This window comes from Heteronotia binoei, chromosome 2, assembly GCF_032191835.1.
Source record: "Heteronotia binoei isolate CCM8104 ecotype False Entrance Well chromosome 2, APGP_CSIRO_Hbin_v1, whole genome shotgun sequence".
NCBI lineage: Eukaryota > Metazoa > Chordata > Lepidosauria > Squamata > Gekkonidae > Heteronotia > Heteronotia binoei.
The window spans coordinates 202,111,628-202,134,998 of NC_083224.1; the positions used below are offsets into that span (position 1 = coordinate 202,111,628).

General features: G+C 52.1%; 1 protein-coding gene across 1 annotated transcript in view; it reads left to right on the forward strand.

Moving 5' to 3' along the window:
* Positions 1-23,086, forward strand: part of MIDN (midnolin) — a 38,760-nt gene extending 15,674 nt beyond the window's left edge. The window contains exons 5-8 of the mRNA XM_060232856.1: positions 7,649-8,098; positions 9,115-9,241; positions 10,091-10,378; positions 22,822-23,086. Of these exons, the coding sequence (XP_060088839.1) occupies positions 7,649-8,098; positions 9,115-9,241; positions 10,091-10,378; positions 22,822-23,084 (1,128 nt within the window). The 3' untranslated portion in view covers positions 23,085-23,086. The remainder of the gene's footprint in view (positions 1-7,648; positions 8,099-9,114; positions 9,242-10,090; positions 10,379-22,821) is intronic.
* The last annotated feature ends 285 nt before the right edge of the window (positions 23,087-23,371 follow it).

Sequence of the window (23,371 nt, forward strand, 5' to 3'; positions counted from 1 at the left end):
CAAAATTCTAACCAGCACTTGAGGAGGGGGAGGGGTTTCCTGATTTCCTCTTCCTGCCCCCATCGGGTGTTTCTTGGTTGCAGAGAGGGGAACCCGCCTGGCACATTTCAAGGGGACTCTCTGGTGCCCCCAGATGACCTTGGAGGGTGGCTGAAGAAGGGAAGCCTCCCTCCCTCGCCAAGCTGGCGCTCTCTCCCTCTCCAGCCTTCTCCAGCAGGCATGGGGCGCGTGCCCCCCTGTTGTGGCAGCAATGCCACCCACCTGCAGCGGAGAACAGGGAGGGTTACCTCGGGCCAGGCGCTGTGGAGCACACGCCGCTGTGCGGAGAGGGAATTTGGTGTACCCTGACTCATGCCTGGTTTCTGGGAAAAGGCACACTTGAGCTGAGGCAGTCAATTAAATTCTCCGCCCCCCCCTCCCCAAATATTCTCCCTTTCGGGAGAAAGAAAGGGGGTGGGGAGGAAAAACCCTGTTTGAATCCAAGCAAAAGAAATGTTTTCAGACGGTTGGCGAAGTGCCTCCTCTTAGCTCTGTCTCTCTATCTCTCTCTGTCTGTTTCTCTCTCTCTCTGGGTCTCTCTCTCTCTCTCTCTCTCTCACACACACACACTCTGTCTCTGTTGCTGGAGGTAGATGAGTTCCCAAGAAAGTATTTCTTCCCTTCCCCACCCAATCCACTCCCAAGGGTGCGATCTGGAAGCTGCCTGTTGGCGAGTCGGGACGCACCCAACTCCCTCCCCGCTTGGCTTCACCAGGGGCTGGTGCTTGAGAGCCTCTTTGGACAAACAAGCGACTCGGCTGGGGATTTGAGTGGGTGGGCAGGTGGGCGGGCGTCCCACTCGTATGCTTGCTGAGGCTAGAACTCCACATTTGGCTGTGGGGGGGAGGCTGCAACAGTGGCAGGCTTGCCAAGCCCAACTCAAGCAATATCTGGGGACTTTGGGGGGTGACAAGCATAACTGAACTCTAAAAGGAGTTCCGGCCATCACATGTAAGGGACTGCACTCCATTTGGAATAATGAAGGAGAGGGACACCTTCTTTTGGAGAGCATAGAATTGGGCCCCCTGGTCCAATCCTTTTGAAACTTGGGGGGGGGGGGGTTGAGGAGAGGTACCAGGTGCTGAGCTGCAAACTTGGTGCTTCTACCACAAAAAATAGGCCCCGATACCTGTGGATCAATTTTCCATTATACCCTATGGGAATCAGTCTCCATAGGGAATAATGGAGTGCCCAGCAGACATTTCCCTCCTCCCCCTTCTTTCTGATGACCCTGAAGTGGATTCGGAGGATTGGCTGCATCAGGAGGGGTGTGGCCTCGTATGCGACCGAGTTCCTGCTACAGATAGAGCCCTGAGAAAAGGGCATGTTCAAGGGCCAGGATTAGATTGGAGCTCTGGATGGGATGGCTATCTTGGGTCACGTGCAGAGTTCTGGGTGATTTCAGCCAGTCTTCCGAGTGGATGCGGGGAGGGGGAGAGGTTAGCGCTCGCAGGCTGGAAGCTGTGATTTGAGGTGAACCAGACAAGAAGGTTTGAGCAGAGGGCATGCTGGGAAATCTATGGCGGCTGGTGGGAGGAGAGCAAGCAAGGGGCAGGTAGCAGAGATGGAGCTGGGGAGATCTTTATTGGGGCCTGGCTGTCTCCGACACTGACCTTGTGGGGAGCCTTGAGCTGGAATGTGGCTGGTTTCTTGTATTTCGAAAACAGACTTCCTTCCCACCTCCCTTTAAAAAAAAACCCCAACTCCAAAGGAAGCAAAGGAAGTGTTTTATTTTTAGCGCTGCTGGGAGACGGTGGCATATTAAGGTGCTGAGCGTGGGCCGGTGGGCGCTCAGCGTGGCCTCTGATAATGACGGCGCGGGGTCAGGGAGGGAGGCCTGGCAGTGAGTCAGCCCACCCGCCCATCCAGGGACGTCTCTGCAGGCTCCGGAATCGGCCTCTGACGTGAATCCGAGGGAGAAAAGAGGAAGGGAGGGGATGGAGCGAGCGCAGAGATGCAGGCTTCTTCCCAGGGAGGGTCAGGCAGCGCAAGAGTGAGAGGAAATAGCTGCCAGGCTATGTAGTACTTAAAGTGCTAATGGAACAGGATGCGGGTTCGAATCCCCACTCTGCCTCAGAAGCTTGTCGGGTGAACGGGGTCCAGGCTTGGAGGAAGCGTGGGTTAAAAAGACCCTAGCTAGATGGCCGTGCTTGTCAGGGGGAGGCGCTCCGCACATGCTCGAAGGCCCCCTTGTTATTTGTTGGCACTGGAATAGCTTTTTGAGCCCTCACCGATTTGCCACTTGGGACAGCAGCTTCAGCCGCTGGGCGGTTGGTGCTGGCTATGGACTAGATGCTTGTGTTTGCCTTCACAACGCCCTTTCAGAGTGTGTCTTCGCTATGATTGGGGGTGGGGCGAGCTTTGCCTGAGCCTGGAAGAAAGCAGCAGGGGGTGCTAAGAAGGAAAGGCTCCTGTTTGGCCTTAGGTAGCCGCTGGAGGGACAGCAGACTTTGCATCCCCCCCCAAAAAAAATCCTTCAAGAAGGTGGTGGGTGCCTGCTGTTGGGAAGGAAGGAAGGGGGGAGAGCCGCACCTTTTCTGATCTTGCAAGCTTTTTTTTTTTGCATATGTTAATGCAAATGTCTGTGTGACAGCTGTGTTGCATGAGAACAAAGGAAAGTCTTCCATTCAGCCCGGAAGAAAAGGCGGACTGTGTGTGTGTGGGGGGAGATGCGCAAGCCGTTTGCACCAAAGATGGGCTTGCAGGGGGGGAGGCGCTGTCCCAGCTGCTGTCTCTTCTGCACCCCCCCCCTTCCCCATCCTCTCTCAAAAACAAGCACTCGGGTTTTTTATCGCTGGCTCACTTGAAGTGCCGGTTGTCACCCAGCGGTCTTTTGTTGAGCCGGCGGGGGCGGGCGCTGTGTGCAGGGACTCAGGGCGGGAATCGTGACTGGGGTGGGGGAGGAGGAACGGTGCTGCAGAGAGTCCTTTGTGGCTGGTCCCAGAGAGAGGAATTCGTGACTGGCTTGGCTGAGTGGGGAGGGGGAGAACCTGCCTTGGCGATCCCGTGTTCTTTCCCTTGACCCTCTTTTCAGATCCGGCTATGGGCCCAGGGGTCATCCAAGCAATAGAGGGGGGCTTGATGTAAGAGAGACAGTGTGGTGTCGTGCTTAGGCTAAGATCTGGGAGATGAGTTCAAGGTTCAAATCCCCGTGCTGCCACATTAGATTGGAGTCCAACAAATCCTTAGATACCAGTGGGCGTGTCTGGGTAAAGGCTTTTGCAAGTCAAAGCGTCCTGATATTACAGGCCAGCATGGCTGCCCTCTGGAATGTTCTGCCGTGGCAGTTGGCTTGAGTGACCTTTGGCCAGTCACACGCTCTCCTCCAATGCTCCCTCTAAGATAGGCATGGCCAAACTTGCTTAAAGTTAGAGCCACATAGAATAGATGTCAGATGTTTGAGAACCACAAAGCATGAATGTCAGATGTGTGAGAGGTGGCAGACAAGCAAATAGATGGGGAAGGGAGGAGGGAGAGAGGTGGAAAGAAAGCAACTTTAAATTCATTCTCCAGGCTGCTGGCTGGCTTGGCTTGGAGAAATGATTTAAAGAGACAAATACCTTCTCCAAGCTGGACAATGGGGCAGTGTGAAAGAGCCACAGTTTGGCCACCCCTGGTCTAAGCCAATTTGGTGTAGTGGTTAAGTGTGCAGACTTTTACCTGGGAGAACCGGGTTTGATTCCCCACTCCTTCACTTGCAGCTGCTGGAAAAGCCTTGGGTCAGCCATAACTCTCGCAGAGCTGTCCTTGAAATGACAGCTTCTGGGAGAGCTCTCTCAGCCCCACCTACCTCCCAAGGTGTCTGTTGTGGGTGGGGAAGGTAAAGGAGACTGTAAGCCACTCTGCGATTCAGAGTGTAAGGTAGGGTATAAATCCAATATGTTCTAAGCTGTGGAGTCTTACAAGCAAAAATCCTACTTTTTGAACTACTGGCATTCCAGCTGTGAGTGAACGATTTGGCTGCTGCATCAGTGAGTTTGCTCTGGGCCCATCCTTTCTGAGCCAAGACAAAATTCTGTAAACCAGAGACTAAAAAACTGAGCTAACTCACACTAACTGAGCTTTGAGGGAACCGTGCTCTCGTCCTAACTTGCTTTGCTGTGTTGTTGTGAAGCTAAAATGGAAGACAGGAGAGCAATGTAAACTGCTTTGGCTCCCCCACTGGTGACAATAGCAGGGTATATATGAAGTAAATAAATACAAACCAGACAGGTGTTTCCAGGAAACAGGACCAGAACACGCTGGGCTGGCACTTTTTCTTGCTATTTGTCCGTGGCAGAGATAGACTGCTCTTGTCCATAGAAGTTCTTTGCCCAGGTGTTGAGAGAATCTAGACAGGGCTCCTCTGCGTTTGGGGCTAGGCAGCCATTTTAAGCCCAGGGTCCCCTTTGTGGCAGCCAGGTCCTCAGGGTCAGTGCACAAGTCCGTGTTCTCATTTGCCCCGGGGTATTTGTGCAGGGGGTTGGACTAGATAACCCTGGGGGGTCCCTTCCAACTTCGATTCTGTGATTCAGGGTGTGTGGCAAATGGAAGTGAGCAGCGCAGGTCTCGGTCCCAATTTTAGAGAGGGAGGAATGAATGAGAGCTGCGGGGTTTCTTTTCCTGCGGAATGTTTTTGGTGGCCCAATTTGGATTCGGTTTTAATAATAATAATAATAATTATAATAATATTTTATTTTTATATCCCGCCCTCCCCGCCGAGGCGGGCTCAGGGCGGCTGACAGGCATGGGAATCCCATGAATCATAAAACAACATAAACAATTTTAAATATCAGTTACAGTAAAAATTATTTAAAAGTTAAATATATAATAAAATAGGTGCTAATTGCTGTAGTCGTGATATCCACAAGATGACTAGTTGTCCATTCATCAAATTAGTCGGGTTCCATCTCAAAGGCCAGCTGAAAGAGACATGTTTTGCAAGCCCTGCGGAATTGGTTCAAGTCCTGCAGGGCTCGCACCATCTCCGGAAGGTCGTTCCACCAGCGAGGGGCTATCACCGAGAAGGCCTGCTCCCTAGTGGCCCTCAGCCTGGCTTCTCTTGGCCCAGGGATTGTCAGTAAGTTCTGTGAGCTGGATCTCAGTGCTCTCTGGGGCACATATGGGGAGAGGCGGTCCTTTAGGTAGGCAGGTCCTCGGCCATATAGGGCTTTAAAGGTGATAACCAGCACCTTATAGCGAACACGGTAGACAACCGGCAGCCAATGTAGATCCCGCAGCCCAGGCCGTGCAGTTTCCCACCGTGGTAGTCCCTCCAGCAGCCTGGCCGCCGCGTTCTGGACTACCTGAAGCCTCCGTGTTCGGTATAAGGGCAGCCCCATGTAGAGGGCATTGCAGTAGTCTAATCTCGAAGTGGCCGTTGCGTGGATCACAGTTGCTAGGTCGGTGCGTTCCAGGAAGGGGGCCAACTGCCTCGCTCTCCTAAGATGAAAGAAGGCGGATCTAGCAGTGAAATGAACCATCGACCATCGGATCTAGCATTTAGTGAAATGAACCATCGACCATCCTGGTCTGCAAAGGGGAAGGTGAAATCAACCAGTTGTAAATGCACAAGTCTTGTTTTGATGGCATGGCATGGGGTGGGGGGAGCCTGTTTACCCATATTGTGGGGTGGGGCGCTCTGCGTATGCCTAGAGGCACCTCTGTCGCAATCGGGTGGCTGGTGTGAGATTTCAGCTCCCACGCGGCACCCTTCAGTTCGGTTTGAGCTGCCTTTTTGGGTACTTGGTCTCATGCAAAGGGGACGTTTCTCATCTCCTTTTTGCAAAGACCAGGAGGGTGTCCGAAACCTGTTGCCTCACCTCCCACCCACCTCTTCCGCCTGCGGCCTCCATCTGGCACGCACAGTGGCCTCTTGGGCTGCCGTTTGGAACCGATGTTCCCACAGGTTTCTCAGAAACTTAAGGGCCCTTTCTGAGCCTTGCAACCAGGCACGGCTGGGGTGGGGAAGTGCAGGAGAAAGATTCCCGTAAGCGTGGTGTGGGGAGGGGAGAGGTGACTCTCTTTCGGGGGTGCCGAGGCAGGGTAGAATTTAACGTGACTTGCCTGTGGGGAGGGAAGGGAGGGGGCATGAGACAGCATGACAAGGAAACGGAGGTTTCGTAAGCTGCGGTTGAGCGAGAAGTCTGAATGACTCGAACAGTTTGCTGTAAGTTGCAACGGGCAGAGCACCCGAACGGTGGCAGAGAACGCCCTCGGCACGTGCCCGAGAGGCATTCGTGTTTGCTGAGTGACAGGGACCAATCTTTGGCACTTTTGAGCCTTCCTTTGTAATCATGAGGTCCAGGAACTTGCAGCGCTTTGTAACAACAAATCCCAAGCCCAGATTTAAATCCTGTCGCTGGATTTTGGGATTCTGTCTGTTTTATATCCTCCCCCCACATCCCCCCACCCTTCCGTCAGAAAGGTCAGGCCGTCATCCGCAGTTGTCCTCCCCTCCTCTTTAAACCTCACAACAGCCCTGCGAGGTTTTCCAGGCGAAGAGAGAGGCCGTATCCGAACTGCTGTCCTGCAGCTGATTTCATCAGAGTGGAAACTTTTTTTGCTTTCGCAGATCATGGTCTAACCACTCTACCACAAAGTCTGTCATAGGTTTCTCTGGGGTGTGTGTGTGTGAAAAGAGGGCATCTCCCCCCGCCCCCACAATCCAACTTGGTAGCCAGCTGCATTTGTGCTCTTCTGTCCCTCTTCAAAAAAATGTTTGTACACTTCACCCTGAAGAAGTAAACCCTGCCTGCTTAGGCAAATATTTATCATGCTCCCCACCCCAGTCCCAGCAGGATGAGGGTCTGTAAGGACCGCCTTCAGCAGGGGGGGCACCCAAGGAAATGCAGAACACCTGGCTTGAGTCTGGGGAGCAGTTTGCGCTTGAAGTGGCAGCGTGACAGGCAGAAATTCTGCTGGTGTAGCTCTTCCCAGGAGAATTGGGCCTGACACTGCCCCTGTGCAGACTTCTGCCTGCTACCAAACTACTGCTCAGGATTTTCAAAAGGGGCCTGACCAGTGGGAAAACTTGTGCCTGGATCTGACCGATCCCTGTTGACAGGCGTCGCTAATCATGTTTCCCAGACCCTGGCTGGAAGCCTAAAGGGTTGGGCTCCAGCAGAGTTCCTCACTCATTGTCCACTCCCCCCCCCCAGCTTGTAAGCGCCTTGTGCCTCTCCCGCCTTGAGGGCTAGAAACTTGCTTGAAGGAGAGCATCGAGGTTACTGAGCTGTGTCTCCAGAGCTGTCCATCTGCCTCTTAAATGGAGGGGGAGAGCCAGTTTGGTGTAGTGGTTAAGTGTAGGGACTCTTATCCGGGAGAACCGGGTTTGATTCCCCACTCCTCCACTAGCAGCTGCTGGAATGGCCTTGGGTCAGCCAGAGCTCTCGCAGAGTTGTCCTTGAAAGAGCAGCTTCTTTCAGAGCTCCCTCAGCCCCCACCCACCTCCCAGGGTGTCTGTTGTGGGAAGAGAAGATATAGGAGATTGTAAGCCTATCTGAGTCTCTGAGAGAAGGGCGGGGTATACATCTGCAGTCTTCTTCTTCCGTGCTGCAGAGTCCGCACCTCTGCCCCAGTTTCCTTGCCGCCCCTCACCCTGTTGCCTCTTTCTCCTCTTCCCCCCCAGGTAAATGACTTCCTCTCAGGAAGGTCTCCCCTGACTCTCGCCCTGCGCGTCGGGGACCACATGATGTTCGTCCAGCTGCAACTGGCGGCGCAACAGAATGGCAGCCAAGTCCAGCATCGCCACATGATCGCTAGCCGCGGAGAGCCGGCCGGCGGGGGGACGGCCACGACGCCAGTGCCGGTTGCGGCCCCGGCCACCTCCAATTGCCGCACATTTCGAGGAGGCGGCAGTAGCAGCAGCCCCGCTTCCAGTTTTGCCCGGGTCCCCGTGGTGCCCACTTGCCAGCAGAACCCAGCCTCCAGTCCTGCTGCCCCTTCGTCATCGGCTCAGGCCGCGCCTATGTACTGTAATGCTGCCCACCCCACCCCGGTCACGGCGGGTATGTTCCGGTCACATGGGGCCAGTGCGCAAGCAGTCAGCAGCAGCGGTGTGGTCTCCTCGTGTTCTGAGGTCAGTTCTGGTCTCGTTGGATTGAATTGCAGCATTGAGGTTGTCAGCGAAAGCTGTGGGGGGGGGGGGGTCTGGAAGGATCACACTTGGGTTCTGTTTCTTTGTTCTCTTCCCTTTCCCCCCACCCTGGGAAGTGAGCCAGACTCTTGCTGTAGATTCCTCTGGGGAACTTTGCCGTTACTGGCTGGCAAGAACTTTATATTCCAAGTCAAAGGAGACCCTCACCAACAATAGAATTTGAGCAGCTGTGTTCTGTAGGTTGGGAATTGGCAGGTCCCAAAAAGGGGATTCGCTTTGTGTGTTCCCTAGAAAACCCAGTATCCTTTTTTAAAAAATCAAGCTACTAGTCCCAGTTGTGAAAGCATCTTCATCCTTTCCATCTATGGTTCCCTGATCCCATCAAAGGGCATTTTCCTAGTTCCCATGGCTTTTCTGTCTACCAGGAATTTACCTCGCTATCCACAACACTTCTCAACCTTGGACTAGGTGAAGCCAAGAATGCTCTTGAGCATGTTTTTAATGCCATCTTCTGGGTGTGGAGCAGAGGACACTGGAGGGGGGGGGATGTATTTGTGAATTTCCTGCATTGTGTAGGGGGCTGGGCTAGAAGACCCTGGAGGTCCTTTCCAACTCTGTGATTCTACGTACAGAGTTTATTTCTTCTTCACTGTGTAATAACCATATTCCATGATTTTGAGATTAAATATTTTTAAAAATACTTTTAAAAGTATTTAAAAAAAACTCCAGGACATGAGGGAATTGAGAAGGACATCTAAGCCCTTTCAGACAGCGCCTTCCAGTTTGTAAGACTGTCGGCCATCTCTTCTCCTGCCCCCCTTTCCCTGTTTCTCAACCCTCTGTCTTACTTTAGCTTCCACTGACATAGTGTCCCCCCCAAAAAGAAATCCAATAACAAATAGAATCACATTTCTACTGTGCGTGTACAGAGTTCAGGAGGGTCTCATTGGGGGGTCTTCACTGTGTGCTAATCCCCCCTTTTCCTTTTTCCCCCCTAGGTGGACTGCACGGCGCGGAGTAATGGTTTGCCCAGCGCCAGCCCGGCCCAGCGTTCCCGCAAACCCGGTGCTGTGATTGAAAGTTTTGTTAACCACGCCCCAGGGGTCTTCTCGGGAACTTTCTCCGGTATGCCTCTACTCGCATTTATTTCTCCTTGAATGTGGATTTTGCAGGCCACCTTCTGTGGTGCTGGAGTGTGCAAAGTTTAGACTTCCACAGAGCTCTTTGTCAAGCTTGGGTGAAGAATTCTGTAGAGCCTAAAGGCTTGCATACTGCAGGACCCATTCATGAGCTGGGGGTGTTGTTGAATTAGGTTGGTTTGAGTCAGACCCATGCTGTACAGCAGCCACATCTCTCTCTCGTTCCCCTCCCTGCTTCTTTTTTTTCTTCGAGCATTCCTGAGCTTGAAGTCTGTGATAAATGAGAGGAGAATGTATTGTTAATGGAGAAAACTATATGTTAAATGTCCAACTGAAACTGAATAATAACCATAAGGGCTGCAACTTGATTGGTTTAGTCCAGGGGTGGCCAAACTTGCTTAACGTAAGAGCCACATAGAATAAACATCAGATGTTTGAGAGCTGGAAGGAAGGAAGAAAAGCAAATATATGAGGGAGGGAGAGGTGGGAAGAAAGCAACTTTAAATGCATCTCCCAAGACCACTGGCTGGCTTGACTTAGAGAAGTAATTTATGTAATGGAGATAAATGCCTTCTCCAAGCCATCTGGCAGGACAGTGGGGACTTCCAAGAGTCGCACAATATGTGTAAAAGAGCCACATGTGGCTCCTGAGCCGCAGTTTGGACACTCCTGATTTAGTCCTACTTGGGAGTTAATCCCCCCGCTAAGGTGGTTTTTGCATGTTGTAATAGCAGCTTCTTGATAGCACGATTTAAAAATCTGCCTTGTGGATAGCCCAGATAGCGAACTCTGGTTCTCTAATAACGGCCGTGGTCTCCCCCGCTTTTCTGCACAGGCACTTTGCACCCGAACTGCCAAGACAGCAGCGGGCGGCCCCGGCGGGACATCGGCACCATCCTCCAGATCCTCAACGACCTTCTGAGCGCCACGCGGCACTACCAGGGCATGCCCCACTCCCTGACACAGCTGCGCTGCCAGACCCAGTGTTCCTTGTCCTCGTCGCCGGCGCTCTCCCCGGATCTTGCCAACAACACTACCTCAGAGAAACTGGCAGCCGCTGCTAACCAGGTTTTCCACTCTGGGGTCCAGTGTCCCAGTCAAGCGGGAGTCTGCAAGCCTGCTGGTGAGTGGTCCTTTGACTGGCCGCTCTGGCATTGTTGACTTGTCTGTGTCTCTGCACTTGGATGTATGTGCATGTGGCATCAACCACCAATGACAGCAACACATGTGAGGGGGGCATAATGGGGCAATGCCCCCTCATTTTTGCACCTCGTAGCCCCCAGTGAAGGCTCCCCCCAAAGTAGCAGAGTGGCTAAATGCACTTGATTTTTAAAAATCCACATACTAGTTCTCAGGCGTGGAATTCTGGCAGGAGCTGCTTTGCATATTAGGCCACACCCCCTGATGTAGCCAATGCTCCAAGAGCTTACAAGGCTCTTTTTTGTAAGCTGTTGGAGGGGTGGGTGGCCTAATATGCAAAGGAGCTCCTGCTAGAATTTCACCCTTGCTAGTTCTGTCATTCTAATGTCTGCTCCCTGCACTGTTCATGCTTCCCTGTTTTGACAGTGACTGGTCTGTTTTGTATTGAAATGTACCACTGGCAAATATCATTTGCACTATGCGCTTTAGCTATGAAGCAGATTGGCGGTTGGTTGGGGATTCTCCGATATGGGATGAGTGGGCCCCCTTGCAAAGTGTCTTAGGAAGTGTTAACAATAAGAAAACGGATTTAGAGACAGAATTGCAGTTTGTGAATGAGACAGCGTGTGTTTTGTGTTGGCAAAGCGGCGTCCCTGTGAGACTCTGCCGATCCCACTGCTTCAGAAAGGCAGAACTGCAGACCCAATAATCGGGTGGGTTATTGCAGAGGGGGTGGCTGAACCAATGCCAGACTCGAGCCCTTCATCCCAGTCTGGATCCTGTGGAGCATTTTGGATTGTGTGCCAGGCTTAGAGCTAGGTACAATTTGGTCTCCCTGCCACCTTCACGGCTGTGGGCTTCGATCTGAACAGGGTGGTTCAGAAGTCAGGGTTAGGACGAGGAAGGAAAGTCTCCGGGCTATTCTCTTTGGAGGAAGGGAGGGTTCAGGAATACTATGTCTTGCTGGCTGCTAGAGAGGAATGAAGGGATTCAAACATGGTGGGGCTTCTACCCCTAGATGGGCCACCTGGCTGGTGGGAGAGGCTGTCTTTCATTGCTGTCTCAGGTGCAAGAGAAATGGTTCACGTTTGGCCCTTTAAAATGTAGTACTTTGCAGAGTAACCGAAGCAAAACGGTCCCTGCCCCAAGGAGCTAGCAATGTTGTGAGGGAGGGGCAGGCATCTGGGGAGGATGACCAGCCTTCCGTGGTGTAAACAGGGCTTTTTTTAAGCAGGACCTCCTTTGCCTATTAGGCCACACACCCCTGATGTAGCCAATCCTTCTGGAGCTTACAGCAGGCCCTGTACGAAGAGCCCTGTAAACTCTTGGAAAATTGGCTACATCAGGGGGGATGTGGCCTAATAGGCAAATGAGTTCCTGCTACAAAAAAAGCCCTGGGTGTAACTGTGGGTCCTCTGAGCTCAACAGACAATAATGCCAGCTTAGGATCTGTTGAACTTGTAAGGCCTTGGCAGGACCTGCACCTGTTTCAAGGACACACAAAGAGCCTTTTGTGGGTCACACCCAGAGGATCAAGTTGCAGAAGAATCTCAGCAACCAGGAAACACATGATGGTCTGTTAGAGAACGGCCAAGGGCTGAAAACCTTCCTTTTCCCCCCCTTGCCTCTGAGCTAGACTTAGGGGAGGGATCGTGGCTCAGTGGAAGAGCCTCTGCTTTGTGCACAGAAGGTCCCTGGTTCAATCCCTGGCATTTTCACTTAAAAAGGACCAGGAACTAAGTGAGGTGAAAGACCTCTGCCTGAGACCCTGGAGAGCTGCTGCCAGTCTGAGTAGATATTATTGACTTTGATGGACTGAGAATCTGATTCATTGTAAAGTGGCTTCATGTGTCACACACACCGATCTCCTGCCAGTTTTGTGTAGTGGTTAAGTGCACAGACTCTTAACTGGGAGAGCCAGGTTTGATTTCCCGCTCCTCCACTTGCAGCTGCTGGAATGGCCTTGGGTCAGCCATAGCTATCACAGGAGTTGTCCTTGAAAGGGCAGCTTCTGGGTGAGCTCTCTCAGCCCTACCCACCTCACAGAGTGTCTGTTGTGAGGGAGGAAGGGAAAGGAGATTGTAGGCCGCTCTGAGACTCTGTCCTTGAAAGGGCAGCTTCTGGAAGAGCTCTCTCAGCCCCACCCACTTCACAGGGTGTCTGTTGTGGGGGAGGAAGGAAAAGGAGATTGTGAGCCACTCTGAGATTTGGAGTATAGAGTGGGATATAAATCCAATATCTTCTTCTTAGAGCTTGGTAGAGACACTTGTCTTATTAGGTGTGTAAACTCTCCTGGGATAAGAGTTCGAATCAGCCTTGCAGTTGAATTGCCATTTGTGTGTTTCTCCAGAAATGGAGAGAATGGTCTCTTTTACATTATTTACTTCCTCTTATACAACAGCTTTCACCTCAGTGGGGACAGAAGCGGCTTAGGTGGTTCTCCATTTTATCCTCACAAGAGCCCTGTGCGGCACGTTAGACTGAGAGTGTGTGACTAATCATTCAGCCAGCTTCCCGGGCAGACCTGGGACTCTAACAGATCCTGGCCTCGCAACCACCCCGACTCTTAAAATCTTTCAGTCTTTTTGGCAGTACCTCACTTGTTTGTTGAAACGATACTGAGACTTAGAAAGGCAATCCCAGAGAAGCCTGCAGTTTTTATAGCTTTCCTCCGAAGTCCTACGAGGGGCCTTTTTTGCCCACAACAACAGCCTTGCAAGGTAGGTGGGGAAGTGGCTAGAGAGCATGAAAGGCAGCTCAGGTTTGAGTGGGTGGATTCGAACTCAGCTTAGAGCCGTATCCCCATGCTCTCTTTCTGGGCCAGCAGGCTGGCTAACTGGTTGGACCACTTCCACACACTTTTCTCTCTCGTTGCCCTACCTTGCAGGGTTGTAGTGCAGGTCCAAATGGAGGAGGTATCTCATGAGGTGCACCCCTGTAAAAAAACAAAAAAAACTCCTCTGTAGAGAATTGTCCTTGACACAGATTTCAGGGCTGGAGAAGGGAGGCATTTGGAGGGTCAGCTTTACTCTGCTGCAGGGCTACAGTGCTGCATTCTGGAATCCATTTTCAAACTTGGCAGTGATGGATATTTTACTCTATGCAGGCCCATCCAGTCCAACACTCTGTGTCACACAGTGGCCAAAAACCCCCAGGTGCCATCAAGAGGTCCACCAGTGGGGCCAGGACACTAGAAGCCCTCCCAGTGTTGCTTCCCCCCCCCACAAGCACCAAGAACACAGAGCATCACTGCCCCAGACAGAGTTCCATCAGTACCCTGTGGCTATAGCCACTGTTGGACCTCTGCTCCAGATGTTGATCCAATCCCCTCTTGAAGTTGTCTATGCTTGCAGCTGCCACCACCTCCTGGGGCAGTGAATTCCATGTATTGATCACCCTTTGGGTGAAGAAGGACTTCCTTTTATCCATTCTAACCTGACTGCTCAGCAATTTCATTTAGTGCCCACGAGTTCTTATACTGCAAGAAAGGGGGAAAAGGACTTCTTTCTCTACCTTCTCTATCCCATGCATTCTGCTCCCTTTGTGACTGCTCCCCCTTTTTTTGGGGGGGGGGGGGTGGACAGCAGCCTGTGCTCTGGAACTAGCAATTTGAGAGGATGGAACTTTTTCTCCCGTGGTGCTACTTTTCAGTTTTCAGGGAGGGTTGAGGGGGTATATATTCAAAACTTGCCTCCTCCCCTTGTGATATGAAGTGGTGTGGTCTATTTAGGGCTCTCTGCCGTGTCATTTCTGCTACATTCCACCGTAGGCATATAAACCGATTCTTGGTTATAGTTGGGGATTAGCACTGGAACACACCAAGCTTAGTGGGTTGGGTGTGTTTGGTGGCACAAATGACCATCAAGGAGATTCTCTCAAGGGACGTTGCTGCAGTTTTACACTGGGTGTGTTGTACGCCTTGCAAAGCACCCTTTGGTCTGACCCTGCGGGGGCAGAGTATGCAGCTTGGGCTCTGGCCAGGTGTCGCCATGTCGCCGGGTGTCGCTGGGTGCAAAATATCGGGTGAGAAATGGCCTTCCTTGCAGGGCTGGCTCAAGGTATTGCTCTGGTGCTGAATCAAGCCTGGAAGACCACAGGGGGCACGGAATCCCCCACCCGCTTGGTGGCCCTCGCTCAAGCCATGGTTCGACAAGCACTTGACTTTCTTGCACTGGCCCCACTTGCTGGAGTGAGGAGCAAAGGGTGACCCTTTGTTGTGTTTGGATGGTCAGGGGTGGGGACAAGTTGGAGAGGGGGCAACTGACGAGTCTTGTTGGGTATGGTCAGGAGTGACCAGATTGCGGTTCAGGAGCCACATGTGGCTCTTTTACACATATTGTATGGCTCTCGAAGCCCCCGCCACTCGGTTGACCGCCTCAAAGAAGGCATTTCTCTCTTGAAATCATTTTGCCAAGCCAGCCAACAGCTTGGAGTTAAAGTTCTTACATTAAGCAAGTTTGGTCACCCCTGGGTATGGTTCTCTCTTCCCCATTTTGGGACCTTGCTTTGTATTGCTGCTTTGTATAGAGGCCCGCTTCCAGTTTGGGTAGCTCTCCCTTGGGTCACTGCCCTTGTTGCAGCCTGGTATAGTGGTGAGAGCACTGTTCCACCACAAGCTCCTTGGATAATTTTGGCCTAGTCGCTCTCACCGCCTGAATGGCCTCTCAGGTGATAAAATGGCGTGGGGAGGGGGGGGCAAGAAACCACAAACGCTGCTTTAAGCTCTTAGAAGCCAGGCAAGATGAAGCAGAAAATGCAAGGTCTACCCAGTCCCCCCCACACACACACACACACACCCCGTGGCTTTTCTTCCTGTTGGCCCTTCTGATTTGTAGTGGGGGGAAGGCGGAATGGGGAAATCCATGGGTACAGGCTGATGTTAATGCTCTTGGTTGGCACACGTTGCCGTTTTTTTCTCTCTCTCTTCGCTGTGAGGAAACCGTAGGCTGTGAAGGCCCAGGATCAAAATAGAAAGGCGACTTAGCGGGGGTGAAGGATGGGAGGGTCACAGCACAACACGGCTTCTCATTTTCCATTTGTGCCAAGAAGAGAGGAGGAGGACGCTAACACCCCCTCTGCCCTCTCTCTTCCTCTCCCAGATGATGTGGCAAGGCCATTGCCCTGGAGCTGGGTTTCTGCTGATGGTGTTGGTCGGGCGTCTTGGACCCCACAGGTGGGGGAGCGGCCTGCCTCGCTGGGCTATTAAGAGGATGAAGGAGGGCCCAGATAGAGTTGCCAATCCCCAGTTGGGAGCAGGGGATCCCCCGGTTTGGAGGCCCTCCCCCCACGTCAGAGTCATCAGAAAGCCAGGCAAGGAAGGGAAATGTCTGTTGGGTGCTCAATTATACCCTATGGGGATGGGTTCCCATAGGGTATAATGGGGAATTGATCCACAGATATCTAGGGCGGGGAGGGGGGCTGTTTTTTGAGGAAGAGGCAGCAAGATTTCAGCGTAGCATCTGGTGCCTCTCCTCAAAACATCGCCCAAGTTTCAAAAAGATTGGGCCAGGAGGTCCAAATCTGTGAGCCCCAAGAGAAGGTGCCCCCCATCCTTCACTGTTTCCAATGGAAAGAAGGCATTCGAAAGGTTCATGGTCCCTTTAAATGTGATGTCGAGAACTCCCTTTGGAGTTCAATCGTGCTTGTCAGACCTTTGCTTCTGGCTCAAGCCCCAAAGTCCCCAGATTTTTCTTGAGTCAGACCTGACAACCCTTGGGACAGAAGATAAATATAAGCTCGTGTCTTTACAGGCGTCCCCAATACCCAAGAGCAGACCAGGTCTTCCACTAGGACATCGGAAAAGCCCTTCCCCATAGGGGTTGCCAGCAGCCTGGAAAAAATGTGTTCTGTCCCTTTAATGGAGGCAGAAGAAGGAAGTTGTTTCCTAGGTGATGCTGTTTACATGCATGCCAGGAAACACCTGCTAATGTTGGATGTGTGCTAACTAAGAAAAGCGGCCCAGGGCTTTGGTCCCTGCCTGGTTGGTTTTTGGAGTGCTGGGTTCAAATCCCCCCTCTCTGCCACAAAGCTTAATAAGTGACCTGGTTTGGTGAAACTTGTCCTACTAGGAAATGGTTGTCTGTGGCTTCGTGAAAGGACGACGGTTGTTTTTTCAGCCAGGGCATGCCAGTCTGCTGGTTTTCATGGAGTTGCCAAATCTGGGTTTGGGCCTGTAGTTTTGCAAGCTGCAGTGGTGGGGGGGGGGTGGTATGAAACTGTCTTGCATGGTCAAGACCGTTGGTCCACTTGGCGCAACTCCTGTGCCCAGCAGTGACCATAGAAGGATTTGGGCAGAGAAGGGCCTCTTGCAACCCCTAAGGTCCCTTGAACTGAAGGTGTCATGAACTAAACCTCTGGGCCTTTCCCCTTGCAATCCATCTGTTCTTCTATTGAGCAGCCGTCAATCTTGTGAGAGAATTCCTTCACAGTTGGTCCCCCCTCAAAAAATAAAAACCCTCACTGCATGCAGAAAGCTAGTACATCAGGGAAAAAGCTTGACCCTGATAGGATGGGTTTCTAAACAGAAGACCATCTAGTCCAGGGGTGGCCAAACTGTGGCTTGGGAGCCACATGTGGCTCTTTCACACATATTTGTATGGCTCTTGAACCCCCACCACCTCATCAGCTGGCAGCTTGGAGAATGCATTTCTCTCTCTCTCCCTTTCCCCTCCATTTCCCCAGTTTGGTGTAGTGGTTAAGTGTGCGAACCAGGTTTGATTCCCCACTCCTCCACTTGCACCTGCTAGCATGGCCTTGGGTCAGCCCTAGCTCTTATAGGAGTTGTCCTTGAAAGGGCAGCTGCTGTGAGAACCCTCTCCAGCCCCATCCACCTCACAGGGTGTCTGGTGGGGGGGTGGGAAGGTAAAGGAGATTGTGAGCCACTCTGAGACTCTTTGGAGTGGAGGGTGGGATATAAATCCAATATCTTCATCTACCTCACAGGGTGCCTGTTGTGGGGGAGGAAGGTAAAGGAGATTGTGAGCCACTCTGAGACTCTTCAGAGTGGAGAGCAGGATATCTTCTTCTTCCTTCCTGCGGCTCTCCAACATCTGACATTGTATGTGGCTCTTACATTAAGCAAGTTTGGCCACCCCTGATGTGCAGTTCAAAGGAATGCACTAGGTTTCAGGTGAAGCAAAGCTGTCCCTGAGCCAGGGTGCCAGTCACTTGCACCCCTCGGGCTGCGCAGGTGTGGTCTGGTCCCTGGTTCCGATCTCTGCTCAAAGCAAGTTGCTATTTTCTCCACCTCAGCGAACAGAGGGCAAACAGGCCCGCCTCTCAGCCCCCTCTGCTCGCTGTGAGGAATGCAAAAACGACTTGAGGGACTTCTCCTGGGCAGGGGCGATTTCTTTGTTGACACAAGGGGTAGCCTTCGTGTCTCCTCCAAGGCATTCCGCATTCCTCGGCCAGCCGCAGCAGCGCAGCCCTTCCAAAGAGGCCGCCTTGGCTCGGCGTCGGAAGGAATGCTGGATTCCTCTCTCCCTTCCTCCTCCCCGCCTGGGTCTTGTGGCAGGGTCGGAGCGTCCTACAAAGCCTTGCGTAGGAATAGGAACAGGCAGGCTCTGGTCCATGTGTTCACCCTGAGGCACAGCCAGCTTTCCCTTCCCACTTTTCCGGGAATCTTTCCTTCCCCTCCCCATAGCTGTATGGGTTTTTTTTCTTCCTTCGTCACCTCTCTTCCCCCACACACCCTGTCTCCCCCTGAGGTCTGAGCAAGCCCTCTGTACACGCTGGCCCAGATACGTCACCACACGAAGGCCGGGGAGCTGGCTCCCTGCCGCCTCTTCCTTGGCAAATGGCACCTCCTTCACAGGCAGGGGGGAAAATGTATAATTTTTTTGAATGCAAACCAGGCCTGATTCCCAGAACGAGGAAGTGCCTGCGACTTGAAATGCAGCAGAGTGCTTTTTGGGGTGCGTGGAAAAAGGTGGTGAGCGTGCCCCACCCCCATCCTCTCCTTCCTGTCTGCAGCCCGCCCCCCCCCCCCCAGCATCTCTCCCAGGATTTTCTCACTCCTTTTTTCTTCCACAAGCCTCCCTCCCTCCTTCCTTCCACTCAAGGTCTCCTCTAGGGCCTTTTGTTCTGGCGTCTTTTCAGCCACCCACTGAAGCTCCAGTCTCGTCCTAGAGGAGCACCAGGGGCAGACAGATTGGGGGTGGGGGGTGGAATGGGGCAGGGAAACCACATTCCAGCCTTCCCAGTAACATGTTTGTTCAGTTGGCGCTCCCTGAAGGGAAGTTGAGGGGGAGGTTTCAGAGAAGCAGTGGCAAGGTAGCAGGTGGGGAGAGGGCCGTGTTGCACAGAGATGGTTTCCCACCCGCACACCTGCAGTCTGGCTGTTGGGGAGGGGCAAGGTCCCCTTCCTGACCTCGATGGTTCGGCTTCTTGTGTGTCCTCAAAAACCTTTACAGGAACCTTTGAGCATCCCAGCTGCTGTGTTTATCTGTGCTGGGTGCAAGCAGCATGAGAAAATGTGGTGTCTCTGAGCATGGGCAGAGGCCAGCTCCCTTTCTGTTCAGGCCAACTCACACAGTTTGGCCTGGGGAGTATTTGCTTGGGCGGGGGGGAGCTGCAAAAAAAAAACGCCCCTACTTTGAGTAGGAAGAGCCTTTGGTAACTCTTTACAGGCACTGTGAGTGTCTTCATATACTGTCAACTGTGCCAATTATGTCTGAGTGGAAAATCTATAGGGAAGAGAAGAGCTTTGTTTTGTTTTTTAACCCTGTTTTTCAAACTCTCATCCCAGAATGTGCAAGCCTTTGGCATGAATGGGCTTTATGCTCAGAGAGTGTTCAAAGGGGAGGCCGCTTTGTCCCAATTCTCTTCCTCATTCTTAAAATTTGTCCTGTCTGAGCACTGGAAGGGAAGATGTGGTTGCCAGCCCCCAGGTGGGGCCTGGAAATCTCCAGGTATTAGAAGTCACCTGGAGAAAATGGCTGCTTTGTGAAGGGGCATTATGCCCACACTGAAGTCCTTCCCCAGAGCCAAACCCCCCAAATCTCCAGCTGACATCCTTGGAAGAAGGCTTCCCTCTACAAAATAACCCTAGCCTGGTTCCAGATGATCCTTTGCAGTGTACGTCCCCCACAAGCAACCCTTGTAAACACATTTCCTAGCAAAGAAGCAAAGTAAATTGCAATGCTTCTCCCCCCCCCCCCCGCCCTTCACCCCTCCCACCCCTTGCTCACAGATGCAAGCCGTCCTGTTGCGGGAATCCGGTCTTTCCTCCTCTCTGCGTGGGGAAAGAGGATTGGATTCCTGAGCCCTCTCCACAGTGCAAATGCCTCAGATGCCTTTCTGCCCACTGGGGAGGGGGGGGGAGACAAAGGTCTGAAAAGCATGCTGAAGGGGAAAGCGAGGCGGGGAGCAGAGCCCAGTGGGGTGGGAGGGCTTTGCAAAACAGCCACTTTTCCTCCATGCAGAAAGGTGGGGTGGGGGGGACGGACGGATGGATGGAAAGGCGACTTGGTGAACCCGCTGGGAGCTTACTGGGAACAGAGGGCCCCCAGTGAAAGCTTTCAAGAAAGAGATTTGCTTTAGAGAGGTTCACTTTCGCCTTAACTATGTTTGGAGTGCAGGTGGAAAAGTGAACCCAGAGTAGCAGAAGGCAGTGGCTAAGCGAGCTAAAAAAGCATGCAATAATGCTAAGTTTGGAGTGACTGTCTTTCAGTAGCATCCCAATGGCCTTGACCTGTCTGCTTTCTCCAGCGCTGTTCAAGGGTCATTCATTCCTGGCGTCTCCTGCAGACCTCCAGGTGGTGGAAGGTGGTCTTGGCTGATCTCCAGGCAACAGATCAGTTGCCCTGGAGAAAATGGCGGCTTTGGGAGGTGGACTGTGTGAAATTATACCCTGCGGAGGTCTCTCTCTTTCCCGAATCCCGCCCTCCCCAACGCTCCCACCCAAATCTCCTGGCATTTCCCAACCCAGAATTGGCAACTGTATTTTCAGCATGTGTCTCTGGCAAAAATATACATTTCCAATCTAGATAAATCTTGAATTTTAAATTTTAGGGAAGGGAGTGACTTTTTAACCACCACCTTTCTTCAAAAGGCAGCTGGAATAGTTTTCCATGTTAGTATTTTCTGTGGGGTTGGGGGGGGGCTTCTTTTCTCTCCACGAGCAGCGTCGCTGATCCCTGTTTTCTTCTATTCACCTTTCTCTGCCTCCCCCCCCCCCCAAATCCAGATGACACTCCAGGGAAAGGAGTACTCCATGGCCAAGTTTGTGATGGCGTGGTTTTTTAAATCCACCCCCCCTCGTTTCTTTCTCCGGCACTCCAGCCCCATCTCTATAAACGTTTGATTGTTCACCCACCCACGGGGCTGCTAAAGCAAGCAAGAGCAAAGCGCACCCTCGGCCGCCTTTGACGGCAGCGAGTGGGAGGCGAGAAGCCGAGAGTGACTTCTGTTCTGCTCAGAGAGAGGAAGTGCTTGGGGGGGGGGGGGAGATTTTTTTCCACAAAAAAAAAGAAAGAAAAGCCATGCCAGAACCATTGTTTGCTCAGCCGGCTGCGGCTGCTTCTGCTTCCTGTCTCTGTTGCCATGGAGACGGAGGCCTAGTTCTTCATTGCAGGGTCCCCCCCTCCCCAGCTTGAGGGTGTTCAAGGGAGGGGGGGGCTCATTCTGTGGAACTACCCAACCAATTTTTCGGGGCGGCGAGGGGGGGTGGAGTTGGGTGTCTCTTTGGCCCACCTATAGGTGTGACCTGAACTCATTGCTTTGGAGCCATTTTGTGGAGACCCAGTTTTCCATTGCTAGTCCCCATATGGGGGGAACTGGAACATGTGTGTCTATGGGGGGCGGGAAAGTGCAGCTACACAGTAGGGTTGCCAGATTCAGGTTGGGAAACTCCTGGAGATTTGGAGATGGGGACCTAAGTGGGGTACAATATCATAGAAGCCGCCCTCCGAAACAGCCATTTTCTTCTTGGGGACTCATCTCTAGTCTGGCAAAAAGGTAGAGGCAGCCCCCTGTGCAAGCACCAGTCGTTTCCGACTCTGGGGTGACGTCGCATCATGACGTTTTCACGGCAGACTTTTTACAGGGTGGTTTGCCATTGCCTTCCCCAGTCATCTACGCTTTCCCCCCAGCAAGCTGGGTACCCATTTTACCGACCTTGGAAGGATGGAAGGCTGACGGAGCATCACTGCCCAAACTGTGTTCCCTCTATGCTTTGTGACTAATAGCCACTGATTGACCTCTGCTCCAGATGTTCTTCTTGAAGCTGTCTCTGCTTGTAGCCACCGCCACTTCCTGCAGCAGTGAATCCCTTGGGTTAATCACCCTTTGGTGAAGGACTTCCTTTTATCTGTTCTAAGCCTACTGCTCGTTAACTTCATTGAGAACTTAGAATTGATTTTAGTGATCTCATAGACCCAGAAGATCAAAGAGCCTTTTTTGGGTGGAGGGCAGGTAGTGTTGTGGGGTTGACGCTGGAACTTCTCAGAGCAGGAAATATTCTAGTCTGCAATATTTGTATAGCAGCTTTCTTCCAACCACCAGTTTCTGGCAGCTCATGGAAAAGGGAATTGGGTTGTGACCAGTGTTCCCTCTAAGCTGTGGAGTCTTGTGAGCAAAATTTTACTTCGTGAGCTACTGGCATTAAAGTTGTGAGCTACTGCATAAATTAGTCTGCTCTAGGGCCATTTTTCCCAAGCTGAGACAAAAATGTGTGAGCTGGAGGCTAAAAAATTGTGAGCTAGCTCCCACAAACTCAGCTTAGAGGGAACACTGGGCGTGACCCACACAGCCACTCTTCCAGGCTCCTGGGCTGAGTCCTGCAACATTGAACAAAAAGACGAGTGATTAAAATGTGGAATTCACTGTCAAAGGATGTAATGATGTCCGCAGGCATAGAAAGCTTAGATGGACTCATGGAGGATAAAGCTAGTAGTGGCCGTTAGCCATGTTAAAGAAAGGAAACCTCCACAATCAGATGCACTAATCCTCTGAATCCCAGAGCCCAGAATCCTCAGCCTCAATGCCCTGTTATGGGCCATCCAGAGGAGCTGATTGGCCACGCTGTGAAACAGGATGCTAGACTAGACGGACCCCTGGTCTGATTCATGTTTTTATGAGGGCCTTTGGTTGGCCCTCCAAAGGAGCTGGTTTGTCACTGTGTGAGGCTGGACTAGATGGACGACTGGTCCGATTTAGCAGGGCTCTGCTGATGTTCTTTTGAAGGCCTCAGCCTCAGCCCTGTTGGTCCTCCAGAGGAACTGGTTGGTCCTAGTGTGAGACGGGATGCTGGGCTAGATGGACCGCTGGTCTGATCCAGCAGGATGGTTCTTACGTTCTTACATCTGGCGCTGTTTTTAAAAAGCAAATGTTTTACTTTTAAAATCTAACTTTGTTTGCAAAGATGCTAACCCTTTCTGCACCTCTTCTCTCTTCCATGCTGCCCGCCCCTCCTCCTTCCATATTTAGGTGACCGCTTGCGGCAGACAGAGAACCGTGCCACCCGCTGTAAAGTGGAACGCTTGCAGCTCTTGATGCAGCAGAAACGGTTGCGCCGAAAGGCCCGGCGGGATGCCCGTGCACCATACCACTGGATGCCGAACCGCAAGTCCACCCGAAGCCACAGCAACAGTAGCGTCTCTAGCGAAGGCAGTTTGGACCTAGACTTTGAAGACTCTGTCTGGAAGCCAGAAGTCAAGGCGGACATGAAATCTGAATTTGTTGTAGCATAAAATCAACGAACCTTCGGTGGAGGAAATCAGAGTGTAGTCCTTTTTTTTCGGGGGGGGGAGGGGGGGTCACGATGGAAAAAGCAAAAGACAGTTTAGTAATAATTAAAACAAATTGTCTGAGCGAAAATGTTTGGGGTGCTTGATTTCAAAAGAGACAGACTTACTGGCTGTGGAATTCACTGGGGCACATCTCTTCTTGGACGAGGCGGATGAGACTTCAGCATCAGAACAGTATTTTCTATTCTTTTCCCCCCCCCAAAAAATGGGTTCTGGTTTTTATTTTCAAG